Source organism: Guillardia theta (genome assembly GCF_000315625.1).
Source record: "Guillardia theta CCMP2712 unplaced genomic scaffold GUITHscaffold_26, whole genome shotgun sequence".
Classification (NCBI taxonomy): Eukaryota; class Cryptophyceae; order Pyrenomonadales; family Geminigeraceae; genus Guillardia; species Guillardia theta.
In genome coordinates this window covers 158,972-175,926 of record NW_005434648.1, presented here as the reverse complement: position 1 = coordinate 175,926, position 16,955 = coordinate 158,972, and the positions used below count along the sequence as shown (strand labels likewise).

General features: G+C 51.3%; 6 protein-coding genes across 6 annotated transcripts; 2 read left to right on the top strand and 4 right to left on the bottom strand.

Moving 5' to 3' along the window:
- Positions 1–154: 154 nt before the first annotated feature.
- On the top strand, positions 155–2,832 carry GUITHDRAFT_106758 (hypothetical protein; the record flags this gene model as incomplete). The annotated part of the gene is made up of 12 exons (XM_005834231.1): positions 155–391; positions 444–654; positions 870–1,024; positions 1,086–1,149; positions 1,253–1,299; positions 1,421–1,473; positions 1,520–1,572; positions 1,851–1,924; positions 1,974–2,036; positions 2,196–2,294; positions 2,343–2,490; positions 2,720–2,832. 12 exons carry the CDS (start codon positions 155–157, stop codon positions 2,830–2,832), a joined length of 1,317 nt encoding a protein of 438 aa, XP_005834288.1.
- Positions 2,833–3,183: 351 nt separating this feature from the next.
- GUITHDRAFT_106757 (hypothetical protein) lies at positions 3,184–5,952 on the bottom strand (the record flags this gene model as incomplete). Its single annotated transcript, XM_005834230.1, has 16 exons — positions 3,184–3,378; positions 3,429–3,593; positions 3,638–3,706; positions 3,747–3,845; positions 4,104–4,265; positions 4,408–4,503; positions 4,636–4,719; positions 4,764–4,810; positions 4,864–4,914; positions 4,956–5,028; positions 5,097–5,123; positions 5,171–5,238; positions 5,284–5,340; positions 5,399–5,610; positions 5,803–5,881; positions 5,934–5,952. The coding sequence occupies 16 exons, from the start codon at positions 5,950–5,952 to the stop codon at positions 3,184–3,186; spliced, it is 1,503 nt and encodes a 500-aa protein (XP_005834287.1).
- Positions 5,953–6,130: 178 nt separating this feature from the next.
- Positions 6,131–6,412, bottom strand: GUITHDRAFT_106756 (hypothetical protein; the record flags this gene model as incomplete). The annotated part of the gene is made up of 2 exons (XM_005834229.1): positions 6,131–6,355; positions 6,410–6,412. 2 exons carry the CDS (start codon positions 6,410–6,412, stop codon positions 6,131–6,133), a joined length of 228 nt encoding a protein of 75 aa, XP_005834286.1.
- Positions 6,413–7,506: 1,094 nt separating this feature from the next.
- Positions 7,507–9,877, bottom strand: GUITHDRAFT_106755 (hypothetical protein; the record flags this gene model as incomplete). Its single annotated transcript, XM_005834228.1, has 2 exons — positions 7,507–7,551; positions 7,586–9,877. The coding sequence occupies 2 exons, from the start codon at positions 9,875–9,877 to the stop codon at positions 7,507–7,509; spliced, it is 2,337 nt and encodes a 778-aa protein (XP_005834285.1).
- Positions 9,878–12,665: 2,788 nt separating this feature from the next.
- Positions 12,666–14,734, top strand: GUITHDRAFT_137490 (hypothetical protein; the record flags this gene model as incomplete). Its single annotated transcript, XM_005834227.1, has 8 exons — positions 12,666–13,273; positions 13,332–13,445; positions 13,501–13,555; positions 13,724–13,777; positions 13,830–14,096; positions 14,260–14,334; positions 14,396–14,527; positions 14,645–14,734. The coding sequence occupies 8 exons, from the start codon at positions 12,666–12,668 to the stop codon at positions 14,732–14,734; spliced, it is 1,395 nt and encodes a 464-aa protein (XP_005834284.1).
- Positions 14,735–15,642: 908 nt separating this feature from the next.
- Positions 15,643–16,652, bottom strand: GUITHDRAFT_152075 (hypothetical protein). Its single transcript, XM_005834226.1, has 3 exons — positions 16,628–16,652; positions 15,849–15,953; positions 15,643–15,792 (listed from the first exon to the last, which is right to left on the bottom strand). The coding sequence occupies exons 1-3, from the start codon at positions 16,643–16,645 to the stop codon at positions 15,748–15,750; spliced, it is 168 nt and encodes a 55-aa protein (XP_005834283.1). The 5' UTR covers positions 16,646–16,652; the 3' UTR covers positions 15,643–15,747.
- Positions 16,653–16,955: the final 303 nt, after the last annotated feature.

Sequence of the window (16,955 nt, the reverse complement as noted above, 5' to 3'; positions counted from 1 at the left end):
TCCTCTCCTCCCCCCCCCCCCCTGTCTTGCTCCTAATCATTGACCTCCATTCTCCTCCCTCCTGCGTTCGCTCCTGAGCTGCTCCCACACCTCACGTAGCGCTCTCATCCAGCCGACCTTCTCTGGCAGTGGAACCTTCACACACTTAATCGAGATGGCTGCAACTTTTCTCACAAGCAGCAAGTCACCTGCAAGCACATTGAGCAAGATGCCTGTCGATCTTTCCATCTTGTTCATCAAGGGAGTCTTCAAGACTTGGGACCTCATCCTACGAGCATTTCACCCGCTTCACCTCTTCTCTAAGTTTGTCCTCCACCTTCCCACGAGTTTGTTCGCAAGGGAGGACAAGACCCGGATAGTCATCGTTGGCGCTTCCTTCGCAGGACTGGAGGTACCGAGGGGCAGGGGAGTACCTTGACTGGGTTGACCTGAAGCTGCTGCAGGCGGCTCAGCACCTGGCAGCTCACGGCGAGCACATAGAAGTGACGCTGATCGACGAGAAAGAATACTTCGAGTTCACCCCGGGGATCTTCCGATGCTTCATCAACCCTCATCACATCTCAGACCTGACGTGCGCAGTCGACGCCTCCCTGGGCCGCATGGTGAGAGGGCGTGTCAAGGACGTGGAGGACGGGCAGGCAAGGACAGCCCAGGGTCCTCGTGGTCGCTGACGCGGCGAGCATGTTCAGGTGGTGGTGGTCGGCGAGACCGGAGGAGAGGAGTGGAAGAGGATCGTCCCCTTCGATTACTGCCTCCTTGCCACGGGCTCGTCCTACCCGGGGGTCGTGCGAGCGGGGCGAGGGGAGGCGACAATAGCGGAGAGGAGGAAAACCTGGCAGGCAAGAGAAACTCCATGACTTGACGACTAGGCCCCAGCTCACTGCCTGCTCAGGATCAACACGCGAGACTCGTCTCTTCCTCCTCCGTCATCATCGTCGGGGGTGGGATGGCGGGAGCTGAGCTAGCAGCTGAGATCATATCTGCCTTCCCCAGCAAGTCCGTGACTGTAATTCATGCACATGAGGTGAGTTGCTGAGCTTCGAGCGCTTCCCGTGACTTGTAGGGCCCTGACCTCACCGATGCAGAGCATGTGCAAGGAACTTCCTGCTGCAGCCAAGGCCTACGTGGAGCAGTGGCTGAGAAAGAGAGGTAGGAGAAGAGGAGAGGTAGGAGAAGAGGAGAGGGAGGAGAAGAGGAGAGGGAGGGGTAGAGGTAACAGGCTCAACAGCATTGCGATAAAACTTGTTTGCAGGAGTGAAGTTGATGCTTCATCGCCGCGTGATGGAGTTTGATGAGCATGTAATTCAAAAATGTCCTCCTCCTCCTCCTCAGCCTCACCTCCTCCTCCCCCACCCCCTTCCCTCCCCTCCTTCCCCTCTCTCCTTCTCGAAATGTTCGTCTCTCTCACCTCTCCTGACAGCGTTGCGTGCTGGAGGGCGGGGAAGTCCTGGAGGCCGACAGCGTCTACTTGTTGTGACCATCAGAAGCGCTCTCGTGACAGCTGATGCCGACATGGCAGGTGCAGCGGCATGTCTCCTCGTTCCGATGCTGTAGCAAGGAACGCGCAGCCGGGTGAGTGGAGCAGAGGAGAGAAGGAGAGGAGGGACGAAAGGGGAGGAGGAGAGAAGGAGAGAAAACGAAGGAGAGGAAACTAAGGAGAGCAGAGCAGAGCAGAGCAGAGCAGGGCAGAGCAGAGCAGAGCAGGGCAGGGCAGAGCAGAGCAGCGCAGCGCAGCGCAGAGTGGGTGATGGAGCACCTTCCCTGCAGGAACTCTCGACAAGAAAGGCTTCGTGCGGGTGAACCGCAAACTTCAGGTCTCCCATTCCTTGTCGAGCTGATCGGGAGCTAAGGGCAAGTTAAGGTGCAAGGAAGGATCAACGTGTTTGCCGCCGGAGACGTGATGATGCAGGATGACTGCGATGAAGTCAGTTCACCTCGTTCTCAGCTCCTGCTGGCAACTTGACAGGTCGCAGGTGAAGTCCGGATATCTCGCCGAGAGAAACGCCAAGATCGCAGCATGCAACATCCTTCATCACGTTAGCTAAGGGGATGGCGGGAGAGGGAGGGAGGGAGGGAGCAGAGGGAGAGGCGGGCGAGCGGGGAGGGCAGGGAGAGGGAGGGGGAGAGAGGAAGGGAAGGAGGGAGGGAGCAAGGGGAGACGGAAGGAGGGAGTCGACGGTCACCCTCTTGCTCAGATGCACGGAGAGCAGCTGCTGTCATACCCTGAAGATGTGTTCGGGGATGTGAGCATGATCCCGGAGGTTTACTGCCTCTCGCTCTCCAAGTACGATGGGGTTAGTCAGTCAGCAGCCCCGTCGCTTCCCCTCCCTGACTGCCGCCAGGTCCTCGCCTTCAACAACCTCGTCGTCACAGGAAGAATTCCTGCTGTCTTCAAGTGGCTGATCGAGGCAAATTCTGCTGCTGCTGCTGCTCCTCCTCCTCCTCCTCCTCCTGAGCTGACACTCTTTCATGTCTTCAACTGGTTTCTCAGTGTCCATGAAAGTTCTTTCACATTCATCCCTTTTAGTCGCTTTGACAATCTTGTTTTGAGCTTTGATACACAACAATATCCACTCCCCCCACACTCCCCATCTCCCCTCCCGCCTCTCGCTCCTCTCTCTCGCTCTCTCTCCTCCCTCCTTCTCCTCCCTCCCTCCCTCCCTCCCCCTCCTCTCTACATCTGAACTTCCTTATTGTCAGTGGACAACTGTACAAGCAGTGAGGGGGATGCTTGCCTGCAAGGCCTACTGTCACATCAACGGCATCATGTCAGTCTTCGCTTCCAACCATCTCATCAAACCCAATGAGGCTCTCAAGATCCACAGCAAGTGATCATCCTGCTGCTCTTGTCCTCTCCTCCTGTAAATATCTGTCGCCTGTCTGATGGTGGCGTGTCGTTGGTGGACAGCTCAAGCTTGTCTGATTGCAAAACATCCCCTTTGAGAATAAATTTCATCTCTTCTCAAAACGCTGCAGCAACAGGTATTGCAGAAACAGGTATTGTGATGAGTAGCCAGAGAAAGAGAAAAGAAAAAGAGAAAGAGGGAAAATTCATTCATCCATCCATCAATCCATTTATCCAGGAGAAGCTACCGTTTGCTTGTTGTGTCCAAGAGCCAACAAGAGCAGCAGGGGGCGAGAGGTGTTGAGATAATAGGAAGAGAGCAAGGCTGAGCGGCATCATCACGACGGCAAGAAGCGATGAGGCAGACGAGAATGATGGAGCGCTAACAGTCTTCTCCTCCACTTCCTCGTCAGCGAGCCCCCGGCCTCCTCGGCCTCCTTGAGGGCCCAAGGGTCCTTTGGTCGCAGGCGCAGCGCGAGGGAGGAGAGGAGAAGAGCCTCGCGGTACAGCTGCGAAAAGACCTTCGGGCTCTCCTGCAGGGATCGACATCAGCTGACATCCAGCTGGGGCATGTCAGTCCTACCTCCACGTCAGCCTTCTCCCTCAGCTCCCGTGCGAGGAGGGTCAAGTGAAGGACAGAGGAGGAGAGATTCTTGTCTCCTGCCCTCGCGCTCCTTCGAACAGACTCGATGAGGTGCATCCTCCGGGGGACGAGGTCTGGTCGATCCCAGAGCTCGCTCCCTTCCACCTGTGGACCAGCTTGTAACTCAAGCGGGGAGCCTCCAACGTCACCTGCTGTCGGCGGTCGCTGGCCCTTTGAGACGTGAGCTGATAAGAGAGAGGGCAAGTGACTTGAGTGATCTGCGGGGCCGTCAGCTGACGCCGTCCCGTGCTCGACTACCTTCGCCAACATCGAGTTGGTTGACAAGTCAAGGTTGAGGGAGCCTCGTTTGGTATCCCACATATGCATGCCGATCGAAGACTGAATGATCTCCTTGATCTTGATGACGATTTGAAAAATACAAAGTTATCTCAGTCCTCCTCTTCTTCCTCCTTTTCCTCCTCCTCCTCATCATCTCCATCTCCATTTCCATCTCCATTTCCATCTCCATCTCCATCTCCATCTCCATCTCCATCTCCATCATCATCATCATCATCATCATCATCATCATCCTCATCTCCATCATCATCATCATCATCATCATCATCATCATCATCCTCATCTCCATCATCATCATCATCATCATCATCATCATACTTGCGTGCATCTTTCAGTCCAAGGGAACGACAAAACGACGCTGTTGTCTTGCAAGTCATTGCCCTGCCCCTCATCATTCCTCCTCAACCTATTGAACATGTTGACGGGATGGAAAGCCTTGGGCTCCAAGATCGTCATCGAGTTGCAGTAGGATGGTCGAGTCTGCAAAGAAGCAGGAGGAGACCAGCAAGGATGTCAAGGGAGAGGAGGAGGAGGAGGAAAAGACGAAAAGAAACGAACAGAAAACAATCAGGTGTCGGTCCTCGTTGCGATTCTCCTGCAACGGCTTGTTTGTTCCACTCACCTCATTCTCCCTCAGGCACTTGTCTTGGTAAACTGCGCTGAACAAGGATGGACCCAGGAGCGCGTATCCAGACGGAGAGAAATGGGAAGGCAAACTCTGGGGACCAAGTTACTCCCCAACTCCTCCTGACTTCCTCCACCTCCTTCTCCTCTCCCTCCTTCTCCTCTCCCTCCTTCTCCTCTCCCGTCTACCTGCCCCCCGCGCACACGCTGGTCCGGCCGTCTATACCTTCATCAGATCATTCACGAACTGGTGGCGGGGAGGGAACTGGAAGAAATCGGTCCCAAGGTAGAAATGCGCTCCCCAGGGCGTCTGGTTTCATCCCCTTACGAGCTCGCACCCTCCTCTTCCCTCACCTCCCACGTTGACCTCTGGCCTTCGTCCATCGCAACCAGCACTGACCCTGCTCGCCATTGCGAGGAGTGAGAATGAAGCAGAGTCGGTAGCGGCGATCACCATTGTGGTCGATCCTGTTGAGAGAGACCATATCCAGGTCGACGTAGCAGCCTGGCACAGAGTTCAGCACACGGTCACTCCCTCTCCCTCACTGCGACCTCCGTACTTGTAGATGATCGCAAGCCGAAGACCATCGCACAAGTCTAAAGCCTTGTGAAGGGCGGTCTGCACAACAGAAACAGCCCGATCAGAGTTGAGCGTCGCAAGACAGGAGAGATAAAGCCTCGACGTACCTGCCATACACCTGATTGGAACCATTCCTGCCATGTGAATGAGAAGCAGGTGAATGATTTGATCTCAGCACAACCTCCATGGGCGTCGCATGAAAGTCTTCAGTCAGGTTGATGACCCGAAGCTGAACCCTCTCTGACTTGACTGGAGCCAAGGTCATCGCAAAGTTCCAGCGAGACGTCAAATCACCAGGGAAAGATCTTGAGAGAGTCTCTGAGTTCTTGACATGAACAAGTGCTGTGTGCCCTTGTATAGCCGGACGACGTCAGAGTCACCGGAGACAGGAGATAACAAGGAAGGGCACCTGGATTCTTGTTGAGAAAGGCTTCAATCTTGCAGGCATGCAGAGGTCTGATAGAAGAGTCGTAGTAGTGAATGAAATGAGCAACTTGAGACACGCGCTGCTCGTTGTCGCTTGCTGTCCACGGCCCTTCAACAAATCTCACAGCCTCCAGATCAAGCGCAAGAGCTCTCCACCCAGATGCTTCAGCCTTGACATGACGCTTGTTGAGCTCCCTGCATCAACCGCTCAGACTGCAGCCCTCTGGAGGAGCAAACATGTTTCTTTGCGCCTTACCATGACGCGCTAACGTGATATTGTGACAATCATCATGGAATAGCGAGGGAGGAAGTCTGGAAGGAATGCTCCCAGAGACAAGTGAGCTGACGGTGAAGTTGATGAGTGATGGAAGAGGAAGAGTGATCTACCTCATCAGGGCTGGATGCGTCTGCTTGCGAATACTTGTGTCTTCAACCAGCAGCAATTTTTCCTCAACGCTTTGACTGCCTGAAATCAAGTTGTTCGATCCAAGTACATGATTCATCGAAAGATGAATCACATGAAAATATGACGACCATGTCCAGAACGTGCAACTATGATCCAACCTGGGATAGCCATCACTTCATGTGCCTCTCCCTCACAAACAACCGGCAGGCTCGGCAGCATCGCTGCCAGCTTGAGACGTTTCTCATCATGACAAAGTTGGTTCCAACATGAACCTCCTCCCTCACCGTCAGGCAGAAGAAATGCTCACGGTCATCGTCTCATTCCAGGCTCTGCTGTCTCGCAGGAGTCCGTCTCCTCGTTGTCCTGGAGGCCCTCGAATGCAGCATGGATCTTCTGGAACAACCGAACATGGTCGGGGGCGGAAGTCTTGGCGGTGTGATTGCTTGGGAGCAGAAGCTTCACAGTCGCTGAGCTCCCGTTGCGCTCCTTGTGCCTCGCCAACGTTTTGTTGGAAGCATGGACCCTTCTGGAGACCTGTAACTCCTCAAGAGCAAGCTAGCAGCATAAAATCAGAGGCAGCGTTTTAACCATTACCAAACGAAGCCGCAAGTTTGAAATTTGTACGAACACTGAGAGGTGTGAGCAGAGTCAACGTGTGTTGGCTCAACGTGGAGTGACATTGGTTGCTGTTGGTTTTAACCTTCACTCATTGTCATCATGTATGAGACATCAATATGCTCAGAGTCATCTGATTCCTTCAATCACCGGCCTCATCAGCTACAAGGGTCTGTCCTTCCCTCAACTGCTGTGCCACGGTGAGGAGGTCGAGGAAACTTGCGATCGAGGTTCAAGTCGTCGCAGAACGTACACCTAAACCCTAAACCAGGTGACAGACCAAGCAATGCGTCAAGAACAATAGTTTTTGCCTTGTACTGAATTGACATGGGAACCATTGGTAAAGACTTGATTCAACGAGGTTCAACAGTTATACGGCATTGTTGAAGGGCCCGTAGCCGCCTGCAGATGGAGGTATATCAGGATCGCTCAGACTTGGGCAAAAGAGGACACTTGTCTTTGAAATGACCAAACTCATACTTCGTAGGACTGACCACGGAATCCTGCTTCTTTATTTGCACATGCAAGCTGGGGGTTGAGAGTATTCTCGTGAAGTTTCCGGTTGACTTGCTGCTACGAGAAGGTTGACATCAAACTCGTAGGTCGAGAGACGTTTTTGCGGTCGGAGATGATGAGCACAGCACTTCAAGCAGACGGGCCATGCACAAACATCCTTCTGCTTGCCCCTTCTGCTTTGAGAACGATCAACGACAGGGAAGCTCAGAAAGAAAGAAGATATAGGAAGGACGTCAACTTTGAACAGATCATGTGTTGATCGAAGGTAGAAAGGATATGATACGAGGTTGGGACGTGCCTCCCTGCGAGCAATAGTAACGACTTGAGATTCATCAAAGGTTAGCATCATTCTGGAAGCTCTCTTCAAAATGGACCCTCTGATGAATACTCATTCGAATGTAATGATGTATCATGAATGTAACCTTCATTGAAAGTATGCTCATGCGCCACAAATTCGGATGAGAACCACAGGGGGTTTAATTGAAATCTATTGATCAGAGCAACAGCTTGTATCACACTCTAGATTCACAATAGCTATTTGATATCGATGCCTACTACTGGAATTTTGTTCCATTCCGTACCAATTTCCCAACCATAGTCTGTCAATGCGTTAGGATTAGAAAAATTTGATACCTTAAAGCGCTCAAGTGCTTTAGGCACAACGAAGTAGAATTCCACATTTCTGACGCAGAAGCCAATATTTGTCAGTTTTTCCAAGAACTTTGCACATGGAGCAAGGTTCAACGAGTGCTCTTTGGCGATTGTTACTTGCACGAAGCGCACTGATCCATCTGTCTTGTTCAGAAAAACACCATCATAGGCTGGATGATTGAAGTTGAATGGCTTTGCCCACAAACCATTTTCATTCCCATCGAAAAAAGTCTGATCGAGATCGTTTGACACTATCTTGACCACACCTTTAGGCCAGATTTCTGTGCCATTTCCTCCAACTCTCCAGAAAATCTGAAGGTCTTGTGCAGCAATCGTGGCAAAAAACAATATTTCGAAAAATTTCCCTTGCATTATCGGATCGTTTGGTTCGAACAATGCTGCGCACTTTCTTAATCGGTCTGGGCCCATGCGAATGGCAAATTCGAATGCCACATATTCACTGACAAATGTCAGGCAATCACTTTGGCTGACGGCATCTCTTCTTACTGAGAACAAGCCGTCGATCAAATTTGGAGACTGCGTTCCCGAACTCATATGTGATTCAAAGTTTTGGACAGCAGTCAAGACTCGTCTAAGCCGTTTTATCACCTCTGACGTATTCCATGCAAACATGCACCTCGATGACTTTCCAGCATAAAAATACTTCGATTGAATTCTGATCCTACGATCACTCTGATTGCCATGAGATTCCAGGACCATCTCCGAATCAAGGTTTTCCTTCACCAATTCGTAGAACTCGTTGCACTTTACGGCAGAAAGATATTCCTGCTCTGTCCATGGATTGACAAAGAAAAACTCCATTTCAAGTCTAGTATCTTCTCCTCCTTGAATTTTAATGTTCCCTGACATAGAAGTCACAACAAGTAAACGACGCATACTCTTGTCTTGATTTCGCCAATCGCTCAATAATTCAACCAGCGATTCACATCGCTCCGACTTCCGGTATCCATCTAGAATGATCAACGCCGGACGATTGGACTCAGTCAGTCCCAGGCAACTCAGCATGTCTTGATCAGAGTAACTTAAGAGCTTTACTGCGCGAACACCTTGCTCGTTCCTGAGAAGCCCTTCCGGTGAATTGAACCTTGACAAATGAAGCCAGCAAACATTCCATGCGCTACTGTTAAGTCCGAGACAAAAGGCAAGCGCCGTCAATGACTTTCCGGTCCCTGGCGATCCATTCACCCATCCAAAGCAACCTCTCTTTATCACTGCTTCTTGCATGAATTTCATTTGCTCTTGGACTGCCTGTCGACAGTATACCATAGCATCCATGCTATCATTTTCCTTCTCCGCCAAATGTTCCCCAACACCTGCAAATTTTAGATACTGGGCTGGAAACCTGATAAACTCGGAATTGTTACGGTATTCTGGTATCTTCCTGATTGCTAAGAACGATGATAGTTGTATTGGTGTTCGATAAATTTGTCTCTCAAATTGCTTCCATCTGCATTTCAGCTCCTCCATCCTTTCCGGGTTGTGGCACGTGTCCACCATCACCCCCTCAAGCCTCAGACGCTCTTCCCTCAACGTCAGCTTGTCTAGTGCCGCCTTTAGCACCTCCTTCCTTTCCGGGTTTTGGCACGTGTCCATCACCCCCTCAAGCCTCAGACGCTCTTCCCTCAATGCCAGCTTGTCTAGTGCTGCCTTTAGCTCCTCCTTCCTTTCCGGGTTTTGGCACGTGTCCATCTTCCCCTCAAGCCTCAGACGCTCTTTTTTCATTCTCTGTTCAGCCCTCATCCGCTCTGCTCGGATATTCTCCTCATGCCTTATCAACTCTTCCCTCAACGCCAGCTTGTCTAGTGCCGCCTTTAGCACCTCCTTCCTTTCCGGGTTTTGGCACGTGTCCATCACCCCCTCAAGCCTCAGACGCTCTTCCCTCAACGCCAGCTTGTCTAGTGCTGCCTTTAGCTCCTCCTTCCTTTCCGGGTTTTGGCACGTGTCCATCTTCCTCTCAAGCCTCAGACGCTCTTTTTTCATTCTCTGTTCAGCCCTCATCCGCTCTTCTCGGATATTCTCCTCATGCCTTATCAACTCTTCCTTCAACGCCAGCTTGTCTAGTGCCGCCTTTAGCTCCTCCTTCCTTTCCGGGTTTTGGCACGTGTCCATCACCCCCTCAAGCCTCAGACGCTCTTCCCTCAATGCCAGCTTGTCTAGTGCCGTCTTTAGCTCCAGATTGAGTTTCGCGATTTTGCGCTCGTCATTGCATTTTCCAAGCTCTTCCATCAGGTATTTGATATAAGGATCCTGCATGGCAGAATAGACCAAAACTCTATCTGCACTCCTCCGCGGTCGCTTGGGGAAATGATTGTGAGACGCACTTGATGATCCTGAGCTCTCACTAGTTGAAATTGGACGAGTAGCAGTGCTACTTGCGACGATCATCCCTAGCAAATAGGCTGTTGCAAAGCAAATATGTAGTCGGGAAACGAGCTTTACTCGCATACGATCAATTCCCCTATTCCTTGTTTGCCCTCCCAGCTCCCTGCCACAGCTCATTATCACCTGTTCTTCATCACCCCACCTTAATCTCTCTCGCCTAATACTTATCACTTTCCTCTACCTGTGATTTTCATTCCATCATCATCAGCATGCACCACGACTTCGTTATGCAAGATCCTAACAGCTGGCGATCTTCAGCAAGAGTTTCTGCTCTTTTCTGCTGCTCTCATCTCCTCCCTCTTCCTCTATACGCATTCTTACGCCTACTCTACCATAATCCGAATGTACCACCAACAATAAACCCTACTCCCTACGCCCACACGTCTATCCCGTTGTTACCAGTATGCAAGGATGAAGCACTTACTGGCTGACCCTGCGTTTCAATGTGTCCAAGCTCCTTGATCCGCCTCTGTCGCCTACAGTTTGGTTTTGCTTCTCTCCTCCGAGGCGGCCTGCAACTCCTGCAACTCCTCCTAGCGCTCCTCCTGTATCTCCTCCTAGCGCTCCTCCTGTATCTCCTCCTAGCGCTCCTCCTGTATCTCCTCCTAGCGCTCCTCCTGTATCTCCTCCTAGCGCTCCTCCTGTATCTCCTCCTAGCGCTCCTCCTGTATCTCCTCCTAGCGCTCCTCCTGTATCTCCTCCTAGCGCTCCTCCTGTATCTCCTCCTAGCGCTCCTCCTGTATCTCCTCCTGGCGCTCCTCCTGTGTCTCCTCCTAGCAACCCTTTACTCAACGATAGGAAGATATTATTACTCTAGTAGCAGCAAGCCAGGCAGACAAATAGACTATACCACAGCCGCCTCAGAGCAAGCTAGCATAAAATCAGAGGCAGCGTTTTAACCATTACCAAAAGATGCTTTGAAATTTGTACGAACACTGAGAGGTGTGAGCACAGTCAACGTGTGTTGGCTCAACGTGGAGTGACATTGGTTGCTGTTGGTTTTAACCTTCACTCATTGTCATCATGTATGAGACATCAATATGCTCAGAGTCATCTGATTCCTTCAATCACCGGCCTCATCAGCTACAAGGGTCTGTCCTTCCCTCATGTTGTGAGCGGCCATGGTGAGGAGGTCGAGGAAACTTGCGATCGAGGTTCAAGTCGTCGCAGAACGTACACCTAAACCCTAAACCAGGTGACAGACCAAATTTACGCACTGCAACCCTACTGATCAAAGACTCAGCCTCAGCCGCCGTGTCGAGCAATGCGTTAAGAATAATAGTTTGTGCCTTGTACTGAATTGACATGGGAACCATTGGTAAAGACTTGATTCAACGAGGTTCAACAGTTATACGGCATTGTTGAACGGCCCGTAGCCGCCTGCAGATGGAGGTATATCAGGATCGCTCAGACTTGGGCAAAAGAGGACACTTGTCTTTGAAATGACCAAACAGCTGGCAATTGTCGCATTTTACCTTTTTCTTGTCGAATTTCTTCTCCTTGCCCTGCACATTCTCGTTTGGAGTCGGAACAGGCCTCTTGCCCTACAGACGAGGCTAGATTGCTCCGTCGACTGTTCCCCGTTAAAGCGTGTCAGTGCCTCGGGATCCGACTTGCATATCTGGACTCCGTCGTACTCCTGACCCCGCTCATACTTCGTAGGACTGACCACGGAATGAGGATATACTCAGATTGCATGCGGAAACTTTGCGTTCTCCTCCAAGATGTCCTGGAAACTGGCTCTCCAGGAGCCAGGGGAATCGTCTTTATCGTTCTCATCCTTCCCCCACAAGCTTGGCGTCTTCGGGTTTCCGACAGATCACCGTAGCTGTTTCCGACGGATCACCGTAGCTCGCGGACCAGACACTGCTTGTAGGCAGCTCCGAGGTTCCATTAAATGTCTCCTTCACGAGCCTTGCCCAACCTGGACATGCTTCGACTCATGAAGTTCAAGACACTGTTTGCTTTCTCTACTCTGCCAGGCTGTGTGACACAAACCTTCGGCACCTTTTTGGCGAAGGTTTGTGTCACTTAGCCACTACCTACTCTGCCATGGTTTTCTTGAAAACCTTTGGGTTTATTGATTGAAAATGGAAATGCAATCCGGAGCAAACAAGGAGGAAAAGGAGAAAACCTACAAATCCGCCTCAAGAAAAAAACCAGGAAACGGAGGAGGCAGCAAAACCGCTACTGGAACCAGGTCACTGATCAGATAGTTTTCAAATTTGACGTTTTTCTTTTTCACTGAACAGAAACTGAAATGACCCCCACACCACCACTGCATGGAAAGTGAAGCAAGATGACCCCTTATTGTGACTTCAAATTCGTGTATCTGGGTGGGGTGAGTCATATACCCCACCCCTAGGAGATGTCCTGAACGTAACTGGCGCCATGGCCGAAACTTCAAGATTCTGAGGAGTGGAAGGAAGACGAGGAAGTCGAGGACAAGAACATGAAGGAGACGATGCTGGGAGAGAAGATCACAGTGAGAGATCGACTAGAATGTGAACTGGCGGAGGGATGAGGGAGCCGGCGACTGAAAGCCGTGTTGGCTTGGAGTAGCCTGCGTAGTGGGTCGAGACAGGTACTTCAACCTGCATACACGAAAGAGGAACCAAAGGATTGGACTGAGAGATCACACCAACGAAAAATCTTCATCATGGATGGGGGATGGCTACAGAAAACTTTCGAGAGCATGGAGAGAGAGGGAGTGGGAGGTTGGAATGTTCCTAATGTCATCCTATTCCTCCCTGGCAAGATCAAGGCGTTCCAGGCAGATGTTATAGGTCGTCTGAGGAGCTGCAGCATGCGAGCTGTGCAACCAACGATGGAGATAGGAAGGAGCAGGTCGGACGGGGGACGGATGCCAGTGCAACAAGGTTCCAGGGTGACAGCGTACACAGTTAGGATCCGCAGGGAGAGTTGCGAGCTGACTCTGCATGATGCTCTGTCCGTCGAGAACTTCTTCGGCGGTCTCGTGCAAAAGGATCATCTAATGCAGATGTACGACAGTGGCACTGATAGCCTCCTCATCCAAGCCATGTGGTGCCCCCACTGGTGCAAGACAGTTCAGCACAAACTTCCCTCTCGGATCCCCAGGGAAGGAGAACCTGAGCTGATGGCGTTCGAGCGCATCATCTCCTTCCATAGCAACGTGGGAATGATCCTCCAAGCCAAAGTGCTGGAGGGCGTCGAGAGGATCGTGAAGTGCATCATCGGTCAAGCCAAGACGCCTCTGAAGATAAGGAGGCTGGATCTGTTCTTCATGTGAGTTGAAACTTGTTGCTCCACATTGTAGAGCATCAGGTGTTGAGGTTCCGTGCAGGCTAGCAGATGGTACAGAGCTCCTGTTTCTCTTCTGTGCTGGAGGGGAAGCATCCCACAACTCAGTACCTCTCAACATGAGTGGTGCAGAGAAGACTAACGTGAACGAGATCCTGTGAGCAAGAGAGGACTTGTTGAGGATGGGATGAGGGGATGACAATGAAGAGCAGGCGAGACTCTGTCATGCAAGGAAGGCAACAGAAGGATTCGATGAGGTCCAAGAAGGTGACGAGACAACTTCATAGTTTGCGCAAGATCTCTTCCTTGACTGGTCACAGAGCGATAGCGGGATTGTTGTCTGTCCATCCTGTTTGAACCCCTGCGAATCGGGCCAGAGGCAAAACTTGGACACAACAGGAACGAATGTTGTGTGATCTGCTGTGTAGGTACAAGGTCAGTCTGGACGCGATCATGCACTTCTTTCAAACCTACTCGTTCCAAGCAGCGGTGAGAGGGTTGTCGCTGCCGTTTGTGATTCAGTGAGAAGACATTGGTGCAGGTGCAGAAACTTGAGCGGAATGGCATCCGTCTGCAAGAATGCAGGTATGAAAGCTCAGCTAAGGTGGCCGAGAAGCGTCTCGGGGAAGTCCTGGAGGACATGGCGGATGAGGATGGTGGGTCACGAGGCAAGCCTGCGAGAAAGTCGAACGGGGACATGATAGCCAAACTTTGCTGTTCTGCCGATGGTCAAGAAAAGCTGTTTGGTGAGTCTCAGCATCGCTCGTTCCTCCTGCTCTTGATCGTGCTCTCTCTTCTCTCCTTGCTGGTAGTCACCTCCTCCCTCTGTCCCGCCCTCCCTACGAAGAACTTCCTCACGATTGCATCTTCATCAGGCTTGCGATCGGCGCTTGTGGAGGAAGAAGACCAGAAGACTGATCCGGCAGAGAAGAAGCAGGGAAGGACTGGCTGAGGTTGACTGTTGATTTCAGGTCCGCTTCTATCCTGGGGAGCTGTCCCCTGCCATGGAGACAATCTATCAGATGCTCCGAATCGAGTTCATGCAGGTGTCAGGCGAGGCTGGTGGGGAGGGGATTGTTTGACTGAGAGCCTGTTTGTCTCTGCTAGGATTATGTAGAGCAAGTCCAGAGAGGGTCGAAGAGGAAGGCGGACAAACCAAAACTTCCTCAACCCCCGACAAGGCTGGAATTCAGAACGATGAGGGGTGACCCCGCTCTGCTGGAGAGAAGCGTGCTCAAGGTAGAAACGGGGATCATTCCGTCCTTTGCTCGTGTTGTGTGTGTGTGTGTTCTCAGAGAATTCTCCTTCTAGAGTCTCCAACTTGCTCTCCGCGGAGTTTCACTGACACGTCAGCAGCTGTGCGATCGATGCGTCACGCAGGTTGTGAATGCGAAGACAGAAACCATCATCAACACCATCCGTGAGCTTCTTCTCGACATGACATGACGATTGTGATGTTTGGCCCTCACTTGCAGATAGAGAGGTCATGCCACTGGAGACTCACCGAAGTTTGCCGCCTGATCTGGAAGCGATGATGCTGGCGAGGAACAAGAGGATCAAGCATCGAAAGGTCAGCAAAGAGGAGAGATCGGGTGTCATAAAAAATGTGACGACAAGGATGGTGATGTTTGCTTTTAGTTGTTGTATTGATGATGGTGATGTCGATGATGATGATGATGATGATGATGATGATGATGATGATGATGATGATGATGATGATGATGATGGAGATGATGATGATGATGGAGATGATGATGAAGATGATGATGGAGATGATGATGATGATGGAGATGATGAGGATGATGGAAATGATGAGGATGAGGATGATAATGATCAGGAGAAATTTTGTGGTAGAGAAGGAGGGTCGCAATGACGCAGTTGGACAGGAGAAACATCCTCTGAAAGAGGGCGACGATATTAGAAGTCAGGGGAATGGAGGGATGAAATCAATGAAGCTTCTTCCTTCGCTCCCTTCTCCTGCGAAACAACCTGGGGGTCATGGGAGGGGCGATGATTTACCAGGCATGAAGGATTACAGCAGCTTTCAGCTCCTGCCACCAATATGAGGCAGGAAAGATTCTTGGAAGCTTTGTTGTAGCTTCTTTCAACTCCGAACTGCGTACTAGTAATGAGTTATGATGTCAGCCTTTAGATGTGATTGAATTCTCCGTGAACTGTTAAAGTTATGTATCTTCTCCACATCGACGGCTTCTACTTGTTATAGAGGAACCCGTCATGCCCTCCCAGGATCTTCCCGGCTCAAAAGATTCTGGGCCATCCGCTGGTTGGATGTAGAGAACTCCACAAGGAGAGCAAGCACAAGTTGTCATCGACGTCAATCATGAGACAGAAAGTTCCGAAGCATGCGATGTATTACAAGGACAAGGCGAGTAGACTTATAAGTCAGAAGTTCCTTCCATCAGTCGCACATCCCCTGGCTGATCCCTTCACTTCAATCCTTACTGGAAGGTGGCAACCAATCCGGGCGGTGGCGATGGCCTCGTCTGCCCAGCACACGGTCAGGAGAGGCAAGGAACAGCAGCCTCTTTCAGGGACTTACAGGGGTGGAGAACCTCGAGGGGGGTGTTGTCACCGACACCCTCGCTGTCCCATGCGCCTCCGTCACCGAAGCCGGAGTAGTTGCCGCAGCCCATTGGAAGGTAAGCTGAAACACGAGCCGTCAATGGCACACATGCATGCTACCCCCGCATATCCAAGCACTCTTAACGACGCTCTCGTTCACTTCCACACTCCAATTTCGAGCCTGTGTACATCCCTGGCACTCTTGCACTTGACTTCCTACCTCCTTCCTCTTCACATTCTGCTTACTACTTGCCTATGATTTCATTCCCCGACTCCTCATTTAGTCAATTTTTTCTGCTACAATCTTCCCTGATCCAAGTTTCCTCTAGTGCCAAGCCAACCTTCATTCTGGCTCTGTTCTGTACGCGTGACAGCGCTTATCTGTCAAAACAAGTTCTCTGCTGGGAGTCGTCCTCTATTTATGAACTCTCCTACATAACAACCTTCATCCACCTCTGCTTTCCATTCACTTCACCTACACCTCATCTACCCATCAATTTCTAAATCCCAGGCAGCCATTGGCATCGCAGCATTCTGTGGATCATTCTTCGCCACCGATCGCTCTAAATAGCTCTTGAGTTTCGTTCCTCTCATTTCTCACTTCCCTCCTCGCTCCTCGCTCCTCCCCTCCTCCTTGCTCCTCGCTCCTCCCCTCCTCCTCCCCTCTTCGCTCCTCGCTCCTCCCCTCCTCCTCGCTCCTCGCTCCTCGCTCCTCGCTCCTCGCTCCTCCCCTCCTCCTCCTCCTCCGCCACTTACGTTGAGTAGTGTGCGCATTGTCCACTCGAAAGGCCAAGACCTACCCACCTCTATATCTCACTTTCCCTCCCTATCTTGTACCCCCCAATTTCCCATTCACTACCCCCCTTTTCCTGCTGGTCCTCTCAAAAAACATCCACTACCCTCATGAGGGAGCCTTATTGACCACCCACCCCTGATGTACATGTTGTCCCTTCGGCGCCTGGCCTGTAAGAGGGTGGGGGTACATCGCATTCAGTACCCTCATGTTCCCACAGATTGATGGAGATCTGGGGGTAATGGAGGAAATCAAGAGATACAAAAGGGGGTGGGTACAATTCCGGAACAC

Bases quoted from the DNA above. Each gene is read 5' to 3' on its own strand.
- GUITHDRAFT_152075 (XM_005834226.1), bottom strand. The intron at 15,793-15,848 runs GTAAGTCCCTGA...TGTGCTGGGCAG, and splicing joins CCTCGAGGTTCTCCACCCCT to ACGAGGCCATCGCCACCGCC.